At 37.5% G+C, this 22725-nt stretch overlaps 1 protein-coding gene and 1 long non-coding RNA gene across 2 annotated transcripts; one reads left to right on the top strand and one right to left on the bottom strand.

The window, feature by feature from the left end:
* The first annotated feature begins 1498 nt into the window (after positions 1 to 1498).
* Positions 1499 to 6281, top strand: LOC122276213. The gene is made up of 2 exons (XR_006228797.1): positions 1499 to 5102; positions 5974 to 6281. It is a non-coding gene; the product is annotated as an uncharacterized LOC122276213 (long non-coding RNA).
* Positions 6282 to 9164: 2883 nt separating this feature from the next.
* Positions 9165 to 21923, bottom strand: LOC122277050. The gene is made up of 6 exons (XM_043086931.1): positions 21827 to 21923; positions 14843 to 17121; positions 13758 to 14469; positions 13282 to 13370; positions 9631 to 9726; positions 9165 to 9524 (listed from the first exon to the last, which is right to left on the bottom strand). The coding sequence occupies exons 1-6, from the start codon at positions 21921 to 21923 to the stop codon at positions 9165 to 9167; spliced, it is 3633 nt and encodes a 1210-aa protein (XP_042942865.1).
* Between the last annotated feature and the right edge of the window lie 802 nt (positions 21924 to 22725).

The following is a 22725-nucleotide window of genomic DNA, read 5'->3' as shown; positions in this document are numbered from 1 at the left end:
ATTAGTTAACATGAATCATCAGCATCAAGTTGAGTTATCTCAAAGTGAAGATCCTAGGATTTGTGCACTTTTGCCAATACTGATATCTCCTTAGTTGTTAAGAATGAAGGATTGCCATAATTGGTTCCTCTCCTGCTGAATTAATGGTCATGATAGACTAGAATCCACCTTTGAACCCCTAGGGTTTAACTCAAGTGGTAAAAGCCCTGGGTTTGGGATTCTTGCTTGTTATCGTGGCGAAAGAAAACTTATGAGCACCATTATTTTATTTTCAGTGGGACTACCAACTCATTGTGATGCTCTGTTTGTCTTCTCTTTCTTTTCTTTTTATGGCCTAATTGCTTTATATATATATACATATTTATATAAATTCAACTAATTGATTCATGCTATTATATTTAATATAGTGTCTAGACCTTGAATTGATACTCACCATGAAACTTTAGCTTTAGTGTGGCCTCAAAAGTGATAGTTAGATGTCCTTTTTTCAGTTACTTATCACTTAAAAGGCTTGGTTGTTATGGTTACCCTGGACAATTTTTTTTTTCATGTCTCAATTCTAATTGTACCTTGAACATTGGGTGTTGTGTGATGTAGAAATACTAGAGTTTTAAACACTAAATCACCCAATTGAACAGAATAAGGAGGCAGTCTTCACATTAGTCTCATAGAAAGCATATCTTTCATCATTTTTACTCTTAAATGATGTCACCGGCTTTATCTTTTATCATATTTTAACAATTTTAACAATCTAGTGTTCCTTTTTTGTTAGTTGTAGTTGCTAGTGTCAGAAACTTATATGCTGCCAGACTTTTTTAGTACACACCACGTCAGAAACGTTTTGTTATTTGAGAAGTTCATCTTAGTTGATTTGATTTTCATAGCTTTCTTTTGTGCCATAAGTTGTATAAATTTATGTTCTCATGCAGCGGATAATTGAAATCTAGTACAACATGTCAAAGAGCATAATTGCAACTTATAGCAGACAGAGTTAGGCCTTCTATTTAGCTGTTCGATTAACAGAACTTTGGAGCAGTTTTAGGAAACTTGATTTTGGCTTTCTTTACACAAGATGGATATGCTGATCAAGAATAATGACTATAAAGTATGCATGTTGCCTTTGTCTTTACTCCAAATGCTTCTTCTTCAATGACTCCATGTAACGTGCAAGACTCGTTTTCTTAGTTGTGAAAATAAAAATGTGTAAATAACATGTCTAAACAGTAAATAAAATGTGGTTGAAAATAGGGTAATGTAGAGGAGCCCTAATCCCCTAGGTGTCTAAGGAGATCTTAAAATGTAAATAAAAGAAAGTCTTGAGGAGCATTTGTGGAACACACACAAAGAAGTTGAGAGAAATAATATTGAGTTCTTAAAAGAACTAATTTCATATATAGTGTTCCTTCAATTCACTTATTGTTTTTCTTCAATTTTACAACAATAGTCACTATATAAAAAGAGTAAAAAAAAAGTACAAAACCCCTACTAATAGTCACAATAGTCACTATATATGAAAGGTTTCATCTATCTGCAATGGGGAGGAGAAAGAAAACTTCTCTCTTAATAGAAATAAAGAGAAGAATTTGGTATTGTGTGTATTTGTATGTATATATCTGTTCCAACGTAGGTGCCTACGTCCCTAATTCTATGGCTAGGGATAGACCGCGTACGTGCTATATGAGTGGTTGTACCAGTCCTGTTCTAATCTTCTTCTTTGGCTCTCTTTATTTTCTGGAGAGTTCAGTGGGTTTGGAATTTGGAATCTTTTTGGACTTCAGAGATGAGGTCAGAGATGGAGGGGAGGGGAGACTCCCTCGTGGGGCTGGGGGGCGAAGTCGATGTCAATGGGCGATGGAGAAGGAGACTAGGCTCGGGGGATGTGTTTTACGCAACGTTGAAAAATAAAATAAAATAAATAAAAGCAGTGCACCGTGGAGGGGCCACGTCAAACGGGAAGAGAAAGCGGGATCAACGAGCGGGGTCTGAAGCATTTTCCTTTCATCAGATATTGACGGATTCGGCAGAGGAGTTTCGGAGGGTGGCTAGTATTCCGGAGGAATTAGGTTGGGTTCTTCTTCGTTTACGTGTTTGATTTGGACTATAACACTCACTTATTCCTTGACCGGTATCACCAGTCTGTTGCCTTCAAAGATATGGTTACTGCCTTCAAAGGGGTGGTACGAGGATGACAGAGGAGGACAGAGCTGGCCCTCCTAAAGGGGGTGCACATGTCAGTTTCTGTCGAGATTCCAGTGCACATCATACAAATGAAGATCATTTTGAGGTATGTGAGTTTTTTTTTTTTTTTTTTAAACCTTGTTTGTAATCTCTGGTGGAGAGAAATGGAAAATTTTTTTGAGGTTCCAAGTTTCAGTAGATATGAACCCTGCTCCTCAGTTGTTTGATGTTTTACCACAAATGGGTGTTTTTGGGCCATTTGATAGAGGAAGGTAAAGAACTCCTGAGGGGATAAATTGTAATAGCCCGGTGGTTATTGAGCTTCTAAAGAACCCATCAAATAAGGTGCAAATGGTATCACCTCAGCTGCAGGATTTTGACAATCGGGAAGATGATGGAAAACCAGGATTTGGTGTTCAGTTTATGAAGGTTAGCATGAAAAGGGGCTGGCTCGATTTTACGGCTGTGGAGAATGAGGTTATTTATTTATTTATTTTTTTATCAGGTAAACCAGTCAATTCTTGGCATTCATGTGATAGACGTGCAGTTCATTGAAGTCAATTTTTAGGAATCTTTGGTATCTGAATTTTCTCCATCTAGCTCAAGTGCCATGGGCCTTCCTAGGGAGTTTCAGGAGCAATCCCGGAGATCATTAGGGCTCGAAATGTTGCTGTAAGTGTCACAAACAGGATAATTGAACCCAACTGTGCAGTATCAGAGGTTAAAGTTTATAATGCTGCATTGCGCCTCATGCTTCAGATCCTGAATTGGGATTTTCGGTACAACAACAACAGCATGAAATCCAGTATAAGTGTTTTCTCTACAGTAGCTAGGCATGATATTGATTCACCTAGGGGATCTGAGTGTACATTAGTGCAGCCTGATCCTGCTTGGCATGATGTTTTGCTGTCAAGTGGCCATATAGGGTGGCTCCTGAGCTTATATGTGGCGCTTAGACAGAAGTTTTTGTATGAAGGTTATTGGATTGACTGCCCTATTGCAGTCTCTGCTCGTAAATTAATTTTGAAGTCCTGCTCATTGACAGGTCACATTAACCATTTTTCTTTCCGATAATGGAAAAATACATGAACATCATTTTCTGCAGCTGCCCTCAGGGATGATAGACTGGATTGATCCTCCTGATGTAGTTTCAAAATCGATTGAATGTAGAAAATTGAAAGTGAGAGGCTCGATGGTTGTCGTGTATTGTTGTCTGTTGCAAATGTAACAACTTCCTTTGTGTTTGACCAACTCTTGAAGTCCATGAGGCCTTTTGGCGCTCTTACCCTATTATCCACCTTAATGTGTGAGGTCATTAAAGTCCCTATGATGGGTAACACTGAAGAGGAGACATGGAGCTAGGTGGGCCATGATATCTTGCTGGATACATGGGCTACCCTTCTTGAGCCATTTGATACTACTGGTGGGAAATCAATGCTTCCTCCTGAAGGTGTTAATGCTGTTCTGGCAATCTCCATGCCTTGATTGTAGAGTTGGGGCTAAAAGTGGCTGTATCTTCTACATTGACCGATGACGATGCTGATGACTACCCTCACACTTCAATATCTGCCATGGATGAAAGGGTAGGGGAGTCATTTATCCAACTGAAATTTTGGAGGGAGTTTATTCACTTTGACTGATTGCTGGGCATGTTGGTGCTGTTGAATGGGAAGGAACAGACCCTCAAACTCAAGATTTGTCACCATGGACAGTAGGTAAACCTAGACTTTATTAGTGTGGAGTTGGATTTTGGTTTGATTAAAGGATGGGAGTTTTAATGGATTGTGGGCATTGTTGCAAAAAATTAATCACTTTAATTTGTATTGTTGGGAGGGATTTCAGATGATTGAATTCTTGGTGACAGTTGTGGATTTGCACAGTTTGGCCATTGACGAGTATATTGGGTGTGGTTTTGGGGTCAGTTGATGTTATGAAGGGTTATGGTTTTTAGGTGTAAGATAACAATGAGTTTTGTGTAGTTGTATTAACATGAGCATTTTTTAAAAGACGAGGATTCTATCTTGGATGGAATTGTGTGAACAAAACAAGCTGGGTATCCTTTGAATGGAAGAGTCATGTATACCTAAAATCTTTGTTGTGGATTCATTGGTGTATTAATCCTGTTTTATTTAGCAACTAAGCCCCTCATGTAAAATAGTTTCACAACTACGTGACCTTTTGAGATGGGAATATTGTTAATCTGAAGTACGAAGAGAAGCTAGTATATTGCAATTTGCAACATGTATTGCAATATTGTTTCTTTATTCCATTGTTTGATTCTTTATACTGGTTTATTACTTGAAGTAGCTGCCATGCTTAGCTACCATATATATTCCATTGGTTTTGGTGAAAACTCATGTATATGCTTACTTCCATCTGTCTCCTTAATCATGTAAGATTTTCTTCTTCTTTGTTAGTGTTTTGTGCGTGGGAAGGGTTCACTAACATGAAAGTTTGGAGAAAATGTTGCCGCACTCTTTTTATTGCTCTGTGGTTTCTAACTTACTTCAGCCGGTATGGCTGGTAACTTATTAAGGATATCTCTTATGTTGGTCAGATGGATAAATTATGGATGCCAGATTTTGTAGTCCAATCATATGGTTCTATTTGCAGTGCTATTCCTAGTGTTAAACATACATAGTAAGGTAAATACTACTTTTTCTCAACAAATCTGGACAGTTTTTTCTAAGATAAGAAGACAAAAGGCATAATGTTTGGTTTTTGTCTTGTTTTTTTTCTAAGATATTTACTACTTGGTAAGTGTATTTTTTTAACATTTCTCCACTAGCTCCTGTGTATATATGCAGTAAATTAGTTGTTGTTCCTTGCCTAAAACGTGTATTGCTTTCAAGCTTTTCTGTTTCTAGCTTCCTGACCATGGGTGACTGGCTTTTGCTACAAAAAAGAGCAACTTTCAGAGCAATGTAAGTCATTATCTTTTTTATTACTCATAAAAAAATATTTGTAAGTTTTACTTATCATTTGTGGCTCAAGCATATGTCATATCAACCTATTCTAGGCAGTCAGTTAAAGAGATACATGTATGTTTTGCACCTGAATAGTTTACTCTGTATTTAAATGCCACCTTCCTTGCAGGTATATTCAATACATTTTTTCTGGAATTTTGTTGCAGCTATATTAGTTTGCCTTTAGCTTGTCTTTACAGCTTGAGATTCTCACTACTCATGCGACTGAAGAGACCCATCCAAGCCACAAATTAGTATTGCCTTAATCACATAGTAGTATTTGAACTCTCACAATATATATGTTCTCTGAATCTATAACCTGTGTTCTTTTTGTTTCTTTCTGAATCTATAAAAAAAAAAAAATCAATAAGATAAACAGCCGCGACATGGAGCAGATTAATGTTTTCGTGGCATCTTCAAGAGTTGGGTTTTCTTGATTTAGACACTTTTGCCAGTTTGGCCATTTAGGCACTTTTGCTAATACAGTGCCACTTAACTGGGAACTGTCGTTGTTATTATAAAGAGCATTCTTGTTTCTAATTTTTTTTTTTTTTATGTTTGTTTATTAAAAGTAAAGAGAAAAAAAATCTTATAAGTGAATATATAAGAAATTTCTTTTATATTCATTTGTAAGATTTTTATTTTTATTTTTCATAGGCTTTTTTGTGGCGAAATAATTTCACTGCAAAATGTAGAAAATATGACCTTTAGGTCGCAAATTATTATCTGCATCGATTTTACCACCTCAAATATTTTTTTGCCACTGTATATTCACCGCAAATAAGAGTTTCTAACCAAAACTCAGTATTATAACTAATATTTTCTGCAGGAGGGAAACTGTAGTCAAGTTTGACATTCGGCTTCTTGCAAGATAAAAATTCTTGTGATACACATTTCATTGTAGGCAAGACTTTGGTTGGGTGTGAAGGCATGCAAATGCTATAATGGCAACAAGCAAAATATCTCGTCCAATTAGACGATTTTGAGATGGCAGGTGCTGGTCTAATATTTCATTTAGCATCATATTTTGTGATGATGTTGATGATGATAATGAGGACAGGAGTTCTCCTAGATGCTTTCCCATTAATACTTTTAGCACCACCACTCTAAAGCTATATATATCGCATTTTTTAGTAACTGTTATCGTGCAGACAAACTCTATAAAGAAAGAAAAAATGATGAGAATAACTAAATACGGTCAATGAACAGTAATATTACATCTAATTAAATTGATAATTATAATTTAATAGTAAAATTTTTGAATGAAGATTAATATTTAATCAAGTTATCGATAATAATTTTTAGTTTTCAAAATACAAGTATTTTAAAGAGAGAATATAAAGAGGTGAAACTTTATCATATAATATTCTTAAAAATAAGCAAAGTCCACAAAAATGGATTCTAGCTTCAACTATTTATTTATTTTTCGGTAGAGGATATAGTTTGAATTTAAGAAATTTTATAAATTTTAAAAAACATTTTAGACTTATTTCAAATATCTTAAAATAAAATATTTAGAAGACACTACAAGATATATCGATTTTCCCCAAGGGTGTTAATCGTGGCTAAAAATGCTGTTTTAGTGGTAAAAAAAATATACCCACAAGTTTCGCCCGTGCGAGGCTCGTGGCGTATAACTGACCACAAATACTATTATTTGCCATGGTGACTGTAATTGGTGGGGACTAAACATTTTTAGCCACGGCATATTCCGTGGCTGAAGACTTCAGTTCTCATGGCAAAAGTTCATTGGATTTCCTACAATCTCATTGAAATGAGAGAATGTCACCATACCAGCCTGTGGATAATATCTCTATTGCCATCATACGATATCGTGGGTGAAGTCGTTTTTCCACCAGATGAAATCGTGGCCAATGGATTCAATACCACGATATGAACTCGTGAGCAAGATATTAAATAGCACCAAATCAAATTGTGGAAACTAAACATATAAGACCATTAGTACTCCTGGGTAGAGTATTTCTTCCACCAGAGCAACTCGTGGCCTAGAGAGCAAATCCCACAATAACAGCTCCTAGGTAGATATATTTCTGCCACTAGTGGAACTCGTCGGTAAGTAAGTTTTATACCTCCATCGGTCGTTGTGGGTATAGATATATTAGCCACACCTATTGTGGTAGGAAATAATCCCCGCTAGAAACATATCCCTCACAATTTGACATGATAGTGATGGTGGGAATTCCTTACTTCCCATGAAGTTGGCTTGTGGCAAGAAACCCGATAACCTATGAAAGTGTTAGAATGTATAAAATTATGCCCCACAAAATCCACCCGTAGGAAATACATGTTTTCCATGGTTTGTACCTGTAGGAAATATGTATATATGAGTATTTGCTAGACTTTTTTGATCTGTTCCATGTTCCATGTGAATCCCATACGAAATCTGGAACCATTCTCTCACAAAACCTAATCCAAACCTGGAACATTCAATATACATGAATGGTTCTTTATGGAACGCAACAAAGAGATAATACACTACTTTCTAAACAACCATGGAACATAATTCCCCATAACATAAATATTTACAGTATTCAGGAATATTCCCATATTGTTTGATGGAAATGGCAATACACTAATTGCAACTGTGTGGGAAGGAGAAGATGGCCAGCACATGATTACAACTACTTTAATTACACAACCAGGTATCTAGCTTCCGTTCTACATGCATTTTAATGCAGGTTCACCATCCTCCAACTTCCATTAAACAGATAGCTCCATTTCCTTCATTTCTGGCCTTTGTAGAGGGCTTTTAGTCACCAGTTATACGCACCAGGTTATATATCCTATTGGATCTCTATGTAAGAAAATTCCCCCTGCCTCTGTTGGAAAAGACCTGCAATACATGCATACATTATGTTATGATTCATTTCAAAGTCCAACTGACTTCAACAAAGTCAGAACCTCCTGACTACTACAGATAGATTTATTAGTCATTGAGTGGTCCTTTACAATCATAACACAAAGGGATAAATGGTGTAAACATATGGTAGCTGTGATAATATATAGGATTGAGGCGATGACATTAAACAATGGACAAATACAAAGCAGAAATTAGACTATGGGAACCCAATTTACACCATTTATAATTAATGGTTAGGTTATAGCAGACTCATATAAAACATACCCTCCTAACCAAATCTGGATACAATAAAAGCTACACCACCATTCCTTATGACATAGGTGTACCCACCTGTTCTGTGTCGATGGAAAAATAAGTCCAAGTTTGATGATCTAAAATTGACAATTAACATCAGTCCCACCTATTATGATTTCCAGCTAATTACTCTTTCCTCCCACTAGTCATTTCCTGATATAATTTAATTTAAACAAACATGTGGTCTACCCTGAGTAGCATATAACAACAGCATGAAGCTATGAGAAGTTTGTCCCATTAACTAAACCACTAAAGGAGGCAAATATGATTTTTACCTTCACTGGATCTGGAACTTGTCCACCTATGTTCCAGATTTTAAACATCTCTGCATGGTTGCCATTCATAGGAATCTCTGAAATGAATGTGTGTACATGAATCCCCTGGTGCCATCACACGTGACAATTGGCCAGCCCATTAGTAAATCTGGTGTATCCCTGCATGGAAAAAATATCACCATCATAAACTATATCCACTCAGGTAATGAATATACACCAGCCTGAAAATTATAACTACTTCTCAACTGTTATAATATAGGATACTCACGCATGTTAGTGCCTTACCATTAGGAAATTCCTCTTGACCACCAATTTTAGCTACCAACCACTTCCCATTAAATACCTGGTTATGTATTCGCCAAAGTTTTTTACTGTCATCACTTACATCAAGTCCTAAAACACTATACTATTGATCAAAACATGACCCCCAACCCATCCCAACCCATCCCACCCCATACATGAATACCTTTTTGTCATCACTTATATATGTTGCCATTTCCAAGTTAAGGGGAACAAAAAACCCAAAAAAACCCCAGGACCTTCATCAAAAAATTTCAAGACAGCTAGATGTTATGCATCTCCTTGAGTCTCTTGTTGAGACTCCCTACTTGTCCCCAACTGTGATGACATGACCATAATTTGTTTGTCATGCTCAGAAAACTGTTTTCGAAGCTCAGCCATATCACCCAATAGTGCTTCAAGTTTACTCTTATACAAGTCTGCAGATTCCTTGTTCCTTTCATTCTCCTCGGCTATACGTTTAAATGCCTTGTTCTTTTTCATGAACGGGGAGGGCTCAGGTATGACTGAGTGGCCCAGCCCTTGTGCATAGCCAGATTTGAACCCCATCACCTCCTTGAAAACATCACCAGCAGCTTCTTGAATGTCTTCTTCAGTTTCTTTCTCATTCAACCTCTCAAGCATCATATTCTGAAACAAAGCAAAAAAACCCAGTAAAGAAACTGAAAAACTGTCAACCTACACAACCATTATATAAAAAATATAAATTTAGCTAAGAGGGAAAGATTTAACTAACATAATTATATTCACTTGCTGCATTGATGAATTTCTCCTTCTTGGATGACCAGTGTGTTTCTTTGTAAAATTCTATCATATTCGGTGCCTTCTCACCCTTCAAATTCAATGATTGAATTTTTAGTATAAACAAAGATTTATCAAAACAGGGCCATAATCACTTTAATAACAATGATCTATGGTGCCATACTATCACTTTACACGGATATAAATATATTGGGCTGTGTTTTATGATCAACCCAGAGACTATATATGACATTTCACAGAGATTATCACATGGTGGAAAATTCATTGAAATTATATTTGCATGTTCTGGTCTATTTCGGGTAGGATTGATGAAGTCCTGGTCTCCATTTACTCTGTTATGACATTAACTAATTTATGCTTTATGACAAAATACATTTGAAAAGACTGCAGTGGTGATTTTTTCGTCAACTCAATGCACCAGGCTTCAAACCACAGATAAGCATAAACACCTCAACACCGTGTATGCTGCTACTGTAATTATTGGAAATATGCCTCCACAACATGCTTGGAAAACCTAGAGAAATCACCACTAGGACAACAACCACCAACTACCCATGTTGTTGTGTCACTATGTTCTTCTACTCGTTTGGCTGAAATGCAAACCCTAGTATGACCTTATTTTGGCCATAAACTAGGTTTACAAAGTTCCTACCGTATATTAAAAATATTTCCTGAGATCAGAATTCAGATCAAACTCAAACTTTTCGATCATCTCTGAAAACAGGCGTATCATCTTATGAATTATTCCATTTAACAGAAAACCATGAACATAAATATGTCTTGGCTTATCTTGTAAAGTAAAGTTGGAGCTTGTGGGGTTAAAAACTCTGTTTACCTTTTCTTGCCTCGATAGGTTAGTTTGGCAGCAACTCTTGGACTAGAAGATGTCTTGAGCTCTCTTGTAGATTTCTGTCTGTCGCAGCTAACCAGTTTGAGAATCCAGCTTGAAGTTTTCAGTTTTTCGTTCAAATACCCCCACCAGTTGCTTACTTCCCCACCCTACTGGCTTCTCATGATCTGTGGTTGATGTAAATCTTATATCTGTCACTTCATGCTCAGAAGACTTTAACCACGGTCATTCATGCCTCCAAAATTAAAATCCCGCGTTGGTAATTAATTTTTAACTTTCCCGCGTGCTCCATTCCTCGGTACCCTTTGGGTTCTCTAGACATCTTGTATTTCCCAGATATCAGGCTTTTAATGTGCAAATTAAATGGGCTGCCCAGCAATAAACATCCTGAAATTAAAGTCTCTTGTTCCAGTATATATATCCTTTGCATTACTAGATCTGTCAATGTATGCTACACATGTATGGATTTAGGCCTGCCTGAGAACATGCTATATGCAACTTCATTTATAAATACCCCTATATCAGATCATTTACCACATCTTCGTGGACCTTGTCACATTACTTTTCTTTGTGTTCTAATATTCTGGACAGAATTGTAAATCAGTAACATGTTGACAATAAGCGTTTGTTGGCATGAAGATGATATACAATCCGGGAACAATACAATTCTTTAGCAGAACATGTTAGTTTTTATTACTTTTGTGGGACCCAATGGCTTACTTGGCCAGGCTTGTCCTTTTTGGATAGCTTTCTCTCCTGACATGTTAAAATAGTCAGGCATTTAACACCTTAATTGGGTTACGTTATTCAGTGCCTGAACTGAACCCCACTTGTGCATTGCCTTAATAAATCTCATTATATACAAATTTATCTGTATATAAACTATACCCATAGGGATCCTGAAATGAAATGCTTCACAAAGTCATAGGCTTACACGTTGTGTCGGTGTGAAAATATGATTCCTCTGGTCTTTAGGGACATTAAACACTATCAAATTGCATTTTTGCTGTATAATAGAATATCATTTGTAACTTGCTGTAATAATTCACGTCCTGTTTTTATGTTTATAATTTTTTTTGCATTGTATATAATGAGTGGTTTAGTTGGGTTGAATTATTGACTCTGTATAATATAAATTGCATTTTCTTGCCTTTTGTATACCATGGAATTACAGGAATATTCCATTACAAGATTGTGCAACCAGCTTCATTATAGTCATTGAACCAATAGGAAGTTTGCATTGGTTTAGGCCAAAATTTATTTCTGTCCAGTTCACGCCCATTTTGGGGTGCTCTATCCACTATGCCTAAACCAATTCTTTCAAAACTGCTTTATGCTTTCCTTTACCTTATTCCCCTTTCATCTTGTATTTTTATCAACTGTGATCTTGGTGATAAAGGTGGAAAATGTCCATCACACTTCCACTTATCAATTTGGACCTTTACCTTTACATTTCCATATTTTAACTGAATGAAACATTCTTGGTTTCATTGAGTTGGCAATACTGGAAAATTCCCGATCTGTGGCTTACAAGAGACCTGGATGGTGACAATTACATATACCATATAATGTACAACCTTTCTGCAAGGCTGCCAAATATATGCCAGGTTTGACCACCTTGTGACTATTCAATCCCAGGAAAATGCCATCAGCTACCAGTTTCCTCTGTTAAGTGTCCAATTGGTAATATTAAATTTATCCATTAATGTGTCTTTGATGGATATACTATAGAACCTATATTAGAATTGGCAAACTCCCAATTTTGTCTAGTCTGAGTCTTTCTTACGTACAGAGGCATTGGGCTGAATATTTTTGTTTGCATGCAGCAATATGCATGCAACAAAAATGGGCCATGTCACAATGCAATAAATAACCGGTACAAGGCTTCCTGTATAACCATGGAATTCCCCAACCCATGTTATTGCTGCATGATCCCAATGTATTCTGCAGAGCATCTAGTTGAATTTGACAACTAGGTCTGAAAATTCATTTTAGGTGCAATTTAATAAATTAAACTGAAAGTAGCTCATTCACATATCAATTTTGAGGATTGATATGTGACTTAAATCAACTCATCTCCAGGTCAATGCATTACACTATTAATATGATCTGTGTAATATTTATATACCACTATGCCATTTAAATTGCGTAAGAAATCACAAATACTTCATTGCTTTCACGGACTAACTGCACCCTTATCAGCAGTGGATAGCATCAAGAACAGTGAAAAACGAACTTAGTGCAGTTTATAAGTTTGAGTGACTGCTTATGAAGATCAACCCATTTGCATGCGTGTACCACATCATTTTATGGATACTGCTAGCTATATTGGTGTCATCCATTTCTTCTATTAGGAAATACATGTTTGAAAAACCTGGACATACTAAATAATAATAATTATATCAGTGTGACTAATTCAATTATTATTCTGCTGCTTTGATTTTAGTTTTTCTCTGTGAACATTACACCTTCTATGCACCATCTTAGTACCTTGAATATTTCAACTAGTACCTTGTGTTCCATTACTTAATTATGTATGGTGACCACCAAAATTCTAAATAAGCTCACATAATTAGATGTATGAAACTGGCAAACTGAAGCATCATTCATTTCAACTAGTACCAACCAGTTCATAGGCATGTTAAAATAATTCCAATTTACATGCGGCAGACTAACAAGCTTAGTGCAGAAAATGTAATAGACGATTCAATACACTAACCACACTATGAAAACCTCATTGCAAGTGAAAGTAAAGAAGGCATACTATTTATATACCACTGTTTCATCTATCTTCCATGAAGGTGTTTTCGCTTTCCCTTCTTTGACAAACCTCACACGTTGTCTGCATATGGAGTAAATTAAACCTGGTCAGGCACCAATATAAATACAAACATTTGGTACCATCATCCCTCATGATGATGGTACCAAGTCCCAAGCTCTTAAATAGAATAACAATTCCCATTAAATCTAGACAATCCACTTGTCCTCATTTTCATGTATGTTGTTGTTTGGGTTGGGGGGGGGAATTCTTGACTTATTTTATAACCATGGAATAGCCTTGTAGAAAAAAAACAACAATGATCTGGGTTAGCCTTGTAGATACTTACATCAATAGTTCCCCCCCTACAAATTGTTATAGCTTTGGAAAATACAATAATAGTGTTATTGAGGTTTTCAATATGTACCAAGTCTTTCACCAATATTCTGTGTTCTCCTTCTACAAACACGTCTATAGCTTCACTCATCAATACAATCATCAGCGTCATTGAGTTCTCTAGACAACTCTTTAGGTGACCGGGTTGACGGATCAACCGGCAATTGGTCTTCATCTCCTTGGGTCAGTGGATTGAGGCTCTCCGGGCTAGTTTCATTAACCAGGCCGTACTCCCGTTCCTCAGTGTCACTCTCATCTTCGGAGTCAACAGTGTCAGACTCATCATCATCATCATTAGCATCATCATGCAAGTCCGAGGTATTGTGGCGAATATTGTAAACATTCCTATTGGTTATCTTGTGTACCGCATGCCAACTTCCCCCCCAATTCGGGTCCTTGATGTAAAATACTTGCAACGTTTGGCAAGCCAGGGCGAATGGCTCATCTTTATACCATTGCCGGTTGGTATTAACACTCGTGAAGTGCTCCCCAACATGTATGCCCCTTCTTGTATCGCCAATGTCCCACCAATCACATTTAAAAATGAAACACTTACGCCAACCCATATAGCGTAATTCTATGATGTCTTGCAAAACATCGTAAAAGTCAACAGGCAAACCTTGATGTTCGCCATGAACAACAACCCCACTGTTTTGGGTGCGACGACGCCCTTCGAGCTGCTTGGTGTGAAACCGAATTCCATTCATTATACATCTAGAATATGATGCGACACGTGGATCTGGACCACAACTCAATGCAAATATGTCATCGCTCACAGCGGGGGGAGTCATTGAGTGCAACTCGGCAATCTAGCATGGATATTTGATTTTATCAATAACAATATTATGAAAAGGCTAAGTTACGATACAGGGATATTCTTGCATATGAAATAAAGAAATCTTACGCGTGCTCAAAACCACGTTGGAAATTCAATTTGGTGCCTACGCTCGAAATTAGTTGGGTCCTCTTCTTTCATCTTGTTACGGTGATCCCTATAAATTTAAATATATATCAATATTTAAAAGATGTTCCACTGACAAAATTCAGAAAATATTATTGGCTGAATTGGACTTACTCTAAATAGTCCTCGATCTCTGGACAATTATTAAGGACGTACCACGTGGCCTTGCCCAACAGAGAGTCGGGCAAATATGCCATTCTTGCTGCCCCTAGTGGGCGCACCTTTTGGATGAAAACCGATATATTCAAATTTTTGGAGCTCGGCCCAACTGTGTCCGTGTTACGTTCCTCTCGATTATGTCTAGTCTCGATATCATTAAGGTACATAGAGCAAAAAGTCAAGCACTCGACATGTAAATATGCCTCTGCAATTGAGCCTTCTGGACGGGCTCTATTGTGGACATACCTTTTGAACTTACCCATATACCTCTCGAATGGGTACATCCACCTGTATTGGACAGGGCCTGCTAGCAAAGCCTCATCTGGCAGATGAATAGCAAGATGAACCATGATATCGAAAAATGCTGGTGGAAATATCATTTCCAGTTTGCAAAGAATGATGGGGATATTAGCTTGAAGCCGTTTCAACATTGTTATGTCTAGTGTTCGAGAACATAATTCTTTGAAAAACAAACACAACTCAATTAAACATCGACGCACATCCGGTCGTAGGTACCCACCAATAACAACCGGCAACAAATATTGCATGAAGATGTGACAATCATGGCTCTTCATTCCCATTATTTTTCCATCAGTAATGTTGACACACCGGGCAATATTAGAGGCAAAGCCATCAGGAAATTTAACTTCCGCCAATCGTGCACAAAAACTCCTTCGCTCATTTACGTTTAACATATAACAAGCAAGGCTCATAGAAGTTTGCGTACCATCATGTCTAAGATGTAATTCTTTCCTTAGTCCAAGATCTTCCAAATCCATACGCGCAGCAGCGGTGTCCTTACTTTTTCCTTCAATATTCATCAAGGTTCCCATCACATTCTCACAAATATTTTTCTCAATATGCATGACGTCTAAGTTATGTCGCAATCCCAAGTCTAACCAGTACGGAAGTTCAAAGAAGATTCTCTTTTTTGTCCAATTTAGTTCATTGGGCTTACGTTTTCTCTTCCTTGTTGATTTACCAAACTGCACATTTGAGACCTCATGTAATTGCTCCATTAAAGCTTGTCCCTCCACCATTCTCAGTTGGAGACGATGTTCCTCCTTACCATTAAAAGCTGACTTTTTCCTCCTCCAACTGTGATCTTGGGCCAACCAACGACGATGGGTCATATAACAATGTTTTCGACCATGCACAAGCCACAATGAATCTGTCTCAGTGTTACACGAAGGGCATGCCAACTTACCCTTCGTGCTCCAACCAGAAAGGTTAGCGTATGCAGGAAAGTCATTAATGGTCCAAAGTAAGGCTGCCCTCAACTGAAACGATTCTCGTTTGTATGCGTCATATGTATGAATTCCCTCCACCCACAAATCTGTCAACTCATCTATTAGGGGACGCAAGAACACGTCTATATCATTTCTCGGAGCCTTTGGGCCACGGATTAATAATGACATCATCACGTATGGATCTTTCATGCATAACCAAGGGGGCAAGTTGTAAGGCACAAGTAGCACTGGCCAAATGCTGTACGGTTTGCTAAGATTATTGAATGGGTTGAACCCATCACTGGCTAGACCAAGTCTGACATTACGAGGATCCTGGGCAAACCCAGCATGTTTGTTATCGAAGTCTTTCCATACACTGGAATCTGCTGGATGTCTCATTAAATTGGGATCATCAACACGCTCTTCAACATGCCATCTCATTGACTGTGCAGTCTTCTTTGATATAAACAGCCTTTGCAACCGCGGCTTCAAAGGAAAATATCGGAGGACTTTTTGGGGTATCCTTTGTTGGAGATGAGGGATTGAGGCCCACCTAGATGCATTGCATTTAGGGCACTCATCTTTATCAGCATGCTCCTTCCAAAACAAGGCACAATCATTTGGGCATACATGTATTTTTTTGTAACCAAATCCCAAACCCTGTTGTAAGCGGCGAGCCTCGTGGAATGAGGCAGGAAACAGTGCATGAGGAAATGCTGCTTGCAAGAGCTTTATAACCATGTCAAAAGACTTCACAGTCCAACCACCAACTGTCTTTATGTGAAGCAACTTGACTATGAATGATAGCTGTGAGAAGTTTGTGCAGTTTGGATAAAGTGGCTTTCTTGCATTCTCTAGCAACTCTTCGAAGGTAGTATGTAGCAGATCATGAGCGGTGTGTTGTGAAGGCCCTTCATCTAAATTCAATTCTGTTCCATAGGAATTATCCTTAAAGGATCCCACACGGATGTCATCTAACATCTCGTCTACATCATCAATGTAGTCATTGTAGTTATAGGCATGAGGAACTTCTTCCTCAGAATCTGTGGAAAATTCAGGCAACAATTTCTCCTCGCCATGGAATATCCATGCCGTATAAGATGTATCAATTCCTATGATGAACAAGTGATCCTGGACCACTCCAAGGGATGGAAAGTAGGGGTGCTACCCGCATCATGCGGGGCGGGTGCACCCCTTCCCCGCACCCCGCCCCCGCATGATGCGGGGGATCAATTTTTCATCCGCCCCCCGCCCCCGTGAGGCAGGGGCGGGGCCCCCCGCTCCGGTGCCGGGGGGGCGGGGCGAACACCCCATCCGCCCCGCCCCCCGCCCACTTCAAGAATCCCATATTTCAATGGGCTTAAAAAATTTTTTTGTGTCTAAAAATATTATTTTTAGACCCAAATTATTATATAATTAAATCTTAAATTAAAATTTATATATATAATAATAATTTAAAAACTAATAATATAAAAATTATGTTACTAATTTTTAAATTTGTTAAACTTGTTCACAAGAATCACAAGAGAGTGAGACTTGTTCATTACAAGCTTGCATATGCCATGGGCACCCTAGGCCTCATTTATATAGAACTCTAAGGCCATACAAGAGTCTTACTTGAGCAATGTGGGACTTAATATGCAAGCTTGTGATGAACAAGTCTCACTCTCTTGTGATTCTTGTGAACAAGTTTAACAAATTGTAATATATTATATATATACAATTTGAAAAATAAAAATATATATTTATAAATATAAAATATATATATTTATAAAAATATAAATATAAAATGCGGGGCGGGGTTGAGCCCTGCCCGCCCCCCGCCCCCGCTTAGTGTTTTTCATGCGGGGCGGGGTCCCCCGCCCCGGCATGTGCGGTGCGGGGTACCCCATCCGCCCATGCGGAGGCAGGGCGGACGGGGGCGGGGTAGCGGGGGGCGGGCCCCCGCTGCCCACCCCTAATGGAAAGTACGATTTCGGCATCTCCTACATGGACACCTAATGCAGTCTCTACTAGGTGCATGGGCCTTCGCCACATCTAAGAAGTGTTTAACGCCTTCAGCATATTCATTGGAACGCAATCTATCTTCAATATGCATCCAAGCCTTGTCCATCTGGTTGAGTTCATAGGAATTGTACAAGTTAAAATCAGGTATGTGGACAATCTTGTTACACAAAGGACATAATGAATTGAGTGTATTTTAGTTTATCGTGAAAGTAGTTGAAGATAGATTGGAACAGTAAGGAAGAGCTTAATTTGCAAAATGGGTGCTAGGATTGTTCGTGAGCATTGTATGGAGTGATAACTGTCAAAGGCATCCATGTATTGACGTGGTCAATACATGTTTGCTGTAATGATTTATAAAGACCATATGTAAATGAATACATTAAGGTCCTAGATGCTTTCCTAGTAATTCCCGAACACCACATGTATATATATATACATACATATGTATATTTCTATATACATATGTATGAATATGTATGACAAATAGCAAAAAAGGAAAGTTACATCTATGAACAACTATATAGTATGGAATCACATTAAGAGAATTAAGACTCAGTTTTGAAATATACTGTAATTGTTGATCATGGCCCTTAAATCTTATCCACACAGAAATAGGCAGTTCTTAAGAAACTGCCTATTTGAAAGGAGACAAAGATGTTTGTGTTTCGGGAGATCTTAAAATTATACGTGGTAATAATACAGCCCTTGTGCGATGACAATTCCCAAGCGGGTATGAAGTGCGCTTTGAGAACCAGGGTTAAAGTCTATGGAGATGGGCTAGGCAAATTGCTTCTCATTGCATATATGAGAAGCTATACTTTATATAAAGTATTATATAACGTATAAATAACAGAGCATTTTTACTCTTATACTTGTTCAGCAAAAAAATTATGAAACCCAATTTTTTGTAACTAGGCAATACAACAAGTGCATGATTACACTATGGTCAGCTTAAAGAGGGCATGTTCTCCTAGTCCTACTTAGCCAATTTTCGGGACTGAATATGCTTGGGAAGTGATAGGCTTTATGATGAAACACTTTCCAAGTATATTCATTCCAATGTGAAATTCTGTAAACATTCCTCATGTATATTGCATCAGTTTTCTACCCACGTGGCCCAGCTATATAACCATGTCGACAAGATATTTCAAACTCAATAACAATTTGGTGCATTTGATCATTTCCACTGGTCACAGATAAACACTATACTTTATAGCTGAAAGTATCAATATTTGCAAATGGGATGATAAACAATATACTAACATAATTATGAATTGCAACATAGTAGTCAAAAATTAATATTCAAACAGAACAGAGTGCATATATGGCATAGGAAACAGCTCAATACAAGGTTTAAGATCCAATCAGCCAAGCACTAACTAATTGAAGATGCTCACCTTTGTGGTTAATCTGAGAAGTTTTTATGGTAACAGCAACACCCTGGCCAAATCACAAGAAGGGCACAAATGAATTGACAAACCATGGAATATATGAGTGGATGGGCTCAGGGAAGACAGGTTCTACTTATCACAAAAAATTGCCAAAATCCCTCACAATGAGTAGTGAGGGATTTTGACAGGTTATATCATGTGGTATTGTAAAAAATTATAAGTAAGCATTAAAGGTAACACTACTGTCAGCTGCCTGCGATGCAATGAGTTAGATATAAAAACTCATTGTGTAAATACAGTTTTAAGTGATATCCTTAAATTGGATGATGAGTCCAATCATGTTTGTGGTCACTGGTAGAGATAGGAAGTTTCTTTCTCTTCGTGGACAGTGGAAAGTTAAACAATTGATAAAGGGACATTAAAAGAACATTTCATGCCCTACAGACAACATATTCTAAACATTTTCATGTACAAATATATATAACTATTGCAAATCTAAATAAAGGCCAATTATGAATGAATTGAGGCCAATTATGAATGAATTGAGAACTGCTTACATGGACTAATACACTCATTAAACCAGAATGTACACATATCTTTTTGGAAGAACCTTTAGAATACAACATAACCGGTACATTACAGACACTCAAATTCCCCAACAGTTTATTTCTGGCTCTTGAGAGAGAGAGAGAGAGAGAGAGAGAGAGAGAGAGAGAGAGAGAGAGAGAGAGAGAGAGAGAGAGAGAGAGAGAGAGAGAGAGAGAGAGAGAGAGAGAGAGAGAGAGAGAGAGAGAGGGCAAGATAAGGCATATATATTGGGTACTCTACATTATGACAGTAGAGGTAAAGAGCATCAGAGATCAGGAAGCACAGCAGGGATAACCATCTGGTCATTCAGCTTCCACATGATTTAGTTAGTGCCAAGAGGGGCTTCTCATATGCAAAACAGGGCAAGATTCATAGCTATGTCACAATTGAAGAAGGGGCTATTGGAAAGAAGTGCATGCTGAAATGTTACAGCATTAATAATAACCCTCCCACAGCATGAAAGTGTTATGTTTCATCACACTTTATACTTCCATAATTTACACAAGCAGCTTTCAACTAAAATCATAAATTAAACACTTTTGTGGTCTCAGCAAATCATTTAAGATGATGTTTTGTAACACATAAATTTATATAGGATTATGTGCCTCCCACAAGATAAACATTAGATCACATGTTCAGCTTGCTGACAGCACAGTATAAGCTTCTCCCTCTCCCACTGCTGGTAATTAGTACTAGGTAAGTGACAAGTCATTAAATTCATAGGACCACAAAATTTTATGAGATTGACAAAGGACTTGTTAATTAAATATATAGGTTGGGTGAACACAAGGCAGGAGCATTATAACAACATGTTAAATTTGAGTTACAAACAGGGCAAAAAGAGGAGGAATTTCTGCTGGCCTTCTCACTCATAAGAAAAAGCCAGATAAGCCACAATCTCCTTCAACATTTCACATTTAAAACAGAAAATGGAAAATTGTTCATGGACCAAATCTTGGCAATCATGCTTTATGATTCAAGTCTGTACAAGTTATCTCAGTCGACATTGTATTGAAATGGCCACATGTTTTCTTGGCCATGAATTCCACATTGGTGGAATCCTGAGATGTTATGCAGCACCCAATTTACAAAAACTCATGCCAGTACTCCTTGACATGGCAAAATCTTGGTACATTTATTACATACTAATAGCTAGGCATATATATATATATATATATATATATATATATATATATATATATGTATAAGTAAGTACTTCATGAGCCTCAATGTATGCTAAACGTGTAGGTGAATTTGGATCAACATACTACAGATCTAATGAAAAACACCAGGAGAAATCCTATTGATCATCCTGGACTTGCATCAGTCTCAAGTGCTCAGGGAAATCTCTATATCTATACATGATGCTAGCCCCCTGAAACTTATTTGATTTCCTAATTAATGAAGCTCATAAATATTCCTGTATCACGCAATTTATGGTAATTTCCAGAAAAACTAGCCTTCGCAGGGTGAAGAACTAAAGATGGCAATCGGCAGCAGGTGTTTACATGGAGTGCATAACCAAGGAATAACCAGGATATTTACCTAATTAAATAATCCTGAAATTAGACTTGTATAATAAAGTTCCTAGCATGCGCTAGATCTACCTCCAAGACAGGATATCTAATTTTGTGTTTAAGCATTCATCATCTTCCCTTTAAACCCCTATTCATACCTAAACAAGCAGATGGAAACATTTCCAGAGAATGAAACAGGCTCAATCGCCAGAGATACATCTCGTGAAAGTCTTACGAGGCAGCAATAGGGAAGAGATTTACCAAGTGGGAGAGGGAGAGATGCTCGATATTGAAAAGCGAAATAAACGCCCTACCTGGCTCGTGGCGCGAACTGGTGACAGTGAGGTGGTAATGGGCGGCAACTGTCACCAGCAAGTGGAAGTCGAAGGACGCCGACGTTTCAGAAACCATCGTCGATGATCGAGTCTGTCTGAGAGTAGTCAAAGGTGAGGCAAAATTTCAGGTTGGGGCTCGGCTCGTATATGGTTTCCGAATCCTTTACACTGACCGTGTGAAGGGCTTTTGATTAATGGCCTGTGTTCTAGTTTTAATTCCCGCTCACCCTTTTAACACGACACAAATGTCGTCGCTGAAGGCCACTTATACGCATGGTTTATGAGTCGTCGCACAATAACTCGTGACAATAAACAATACCCATTTCATTGTTGACTTGTTGTGGCATAAGCCATCTATTTCCCACCAGCGGTTGTCATGGGGAGGAAAATCGCGGCTAAATAACATATTTCTTGTAGTGAGATATATATGATATTCTTAATTGGTATCTTAGATGATTCAACTAGCTCGCACATTATTCAGATTTAGGACTAGTATTATATGAATTCTAAATCATGATCATGAAACTTTGATTTTAGGAAGTTACTATATTATTATATTAATTCTAATTGCAAACTATTCCTATATAATCTCATTATCCACTCCAAATGTATTATTATTAAATAATATATGCGATTATGCTAAACATATTAAATGAAGAATAAATATATCTAATTAAATTTATAATTTAAGATTATTGGGATTTTAGATAATATTACATGTCTTTTTAGTTTTATCAACTTAATATCCTTTTAGCTTAATTGGTGATAATGATTCATAAATTGTAAATTTGACGGGGAAAAAAAAAGTGAAGAAAAATAAATTTGAAAAATGTTTAGATACATGACTAATGGAATAATTGTATTCAATATTCTTAATT

The sequence above is a fragment of the Carya illinoinensis genome, chromosome 9, assembly GCF_018687715.1.
Source record: "Carya illinoinensis cultivar Pawnee chromosome 9, C.illinoinensisPawnee_v1, whole genome shotgun sequence".
In the NCBI taxonomy this organism is placed as follows: domain Eukaryota; kingdom Viridiplantae; phylum Streptophyta; class Magnoliopsida; order Fagales; family Juglandaceae; genus Carya; species Carya illinoinensis.
The sequence above is the reverse complement of the archived record's forward strand: the minus strand, read 5'-3'. Positions and strand labels throughout refer to the sequence as shown.

Excerpts from the sequence above, each read along its gene's own strand:
- LOC122277050 (XM_043086931.1), bottom strand. The coding sequence starts at position 21,923 with ATGGTTTCTGAAACGTCGGCGTCCTTCGACTTCCACTTGCTGGTGACA. Across the intron at positions 13,371-13,757 it reads ACTCAATGACGCTGATGATT|GTTTAATTTACTCCATATGC; the intron begins GTATTGATGAGT and ends GTGCCTGACCAG. Across the intron at positions 9,727-13,281 it reads GGAAGATAGATGAAACAGTG|GGTGAGAAGGCACCGAATAT; the intron begins GTATATAAATAG and ends TTGAATTTGAAG.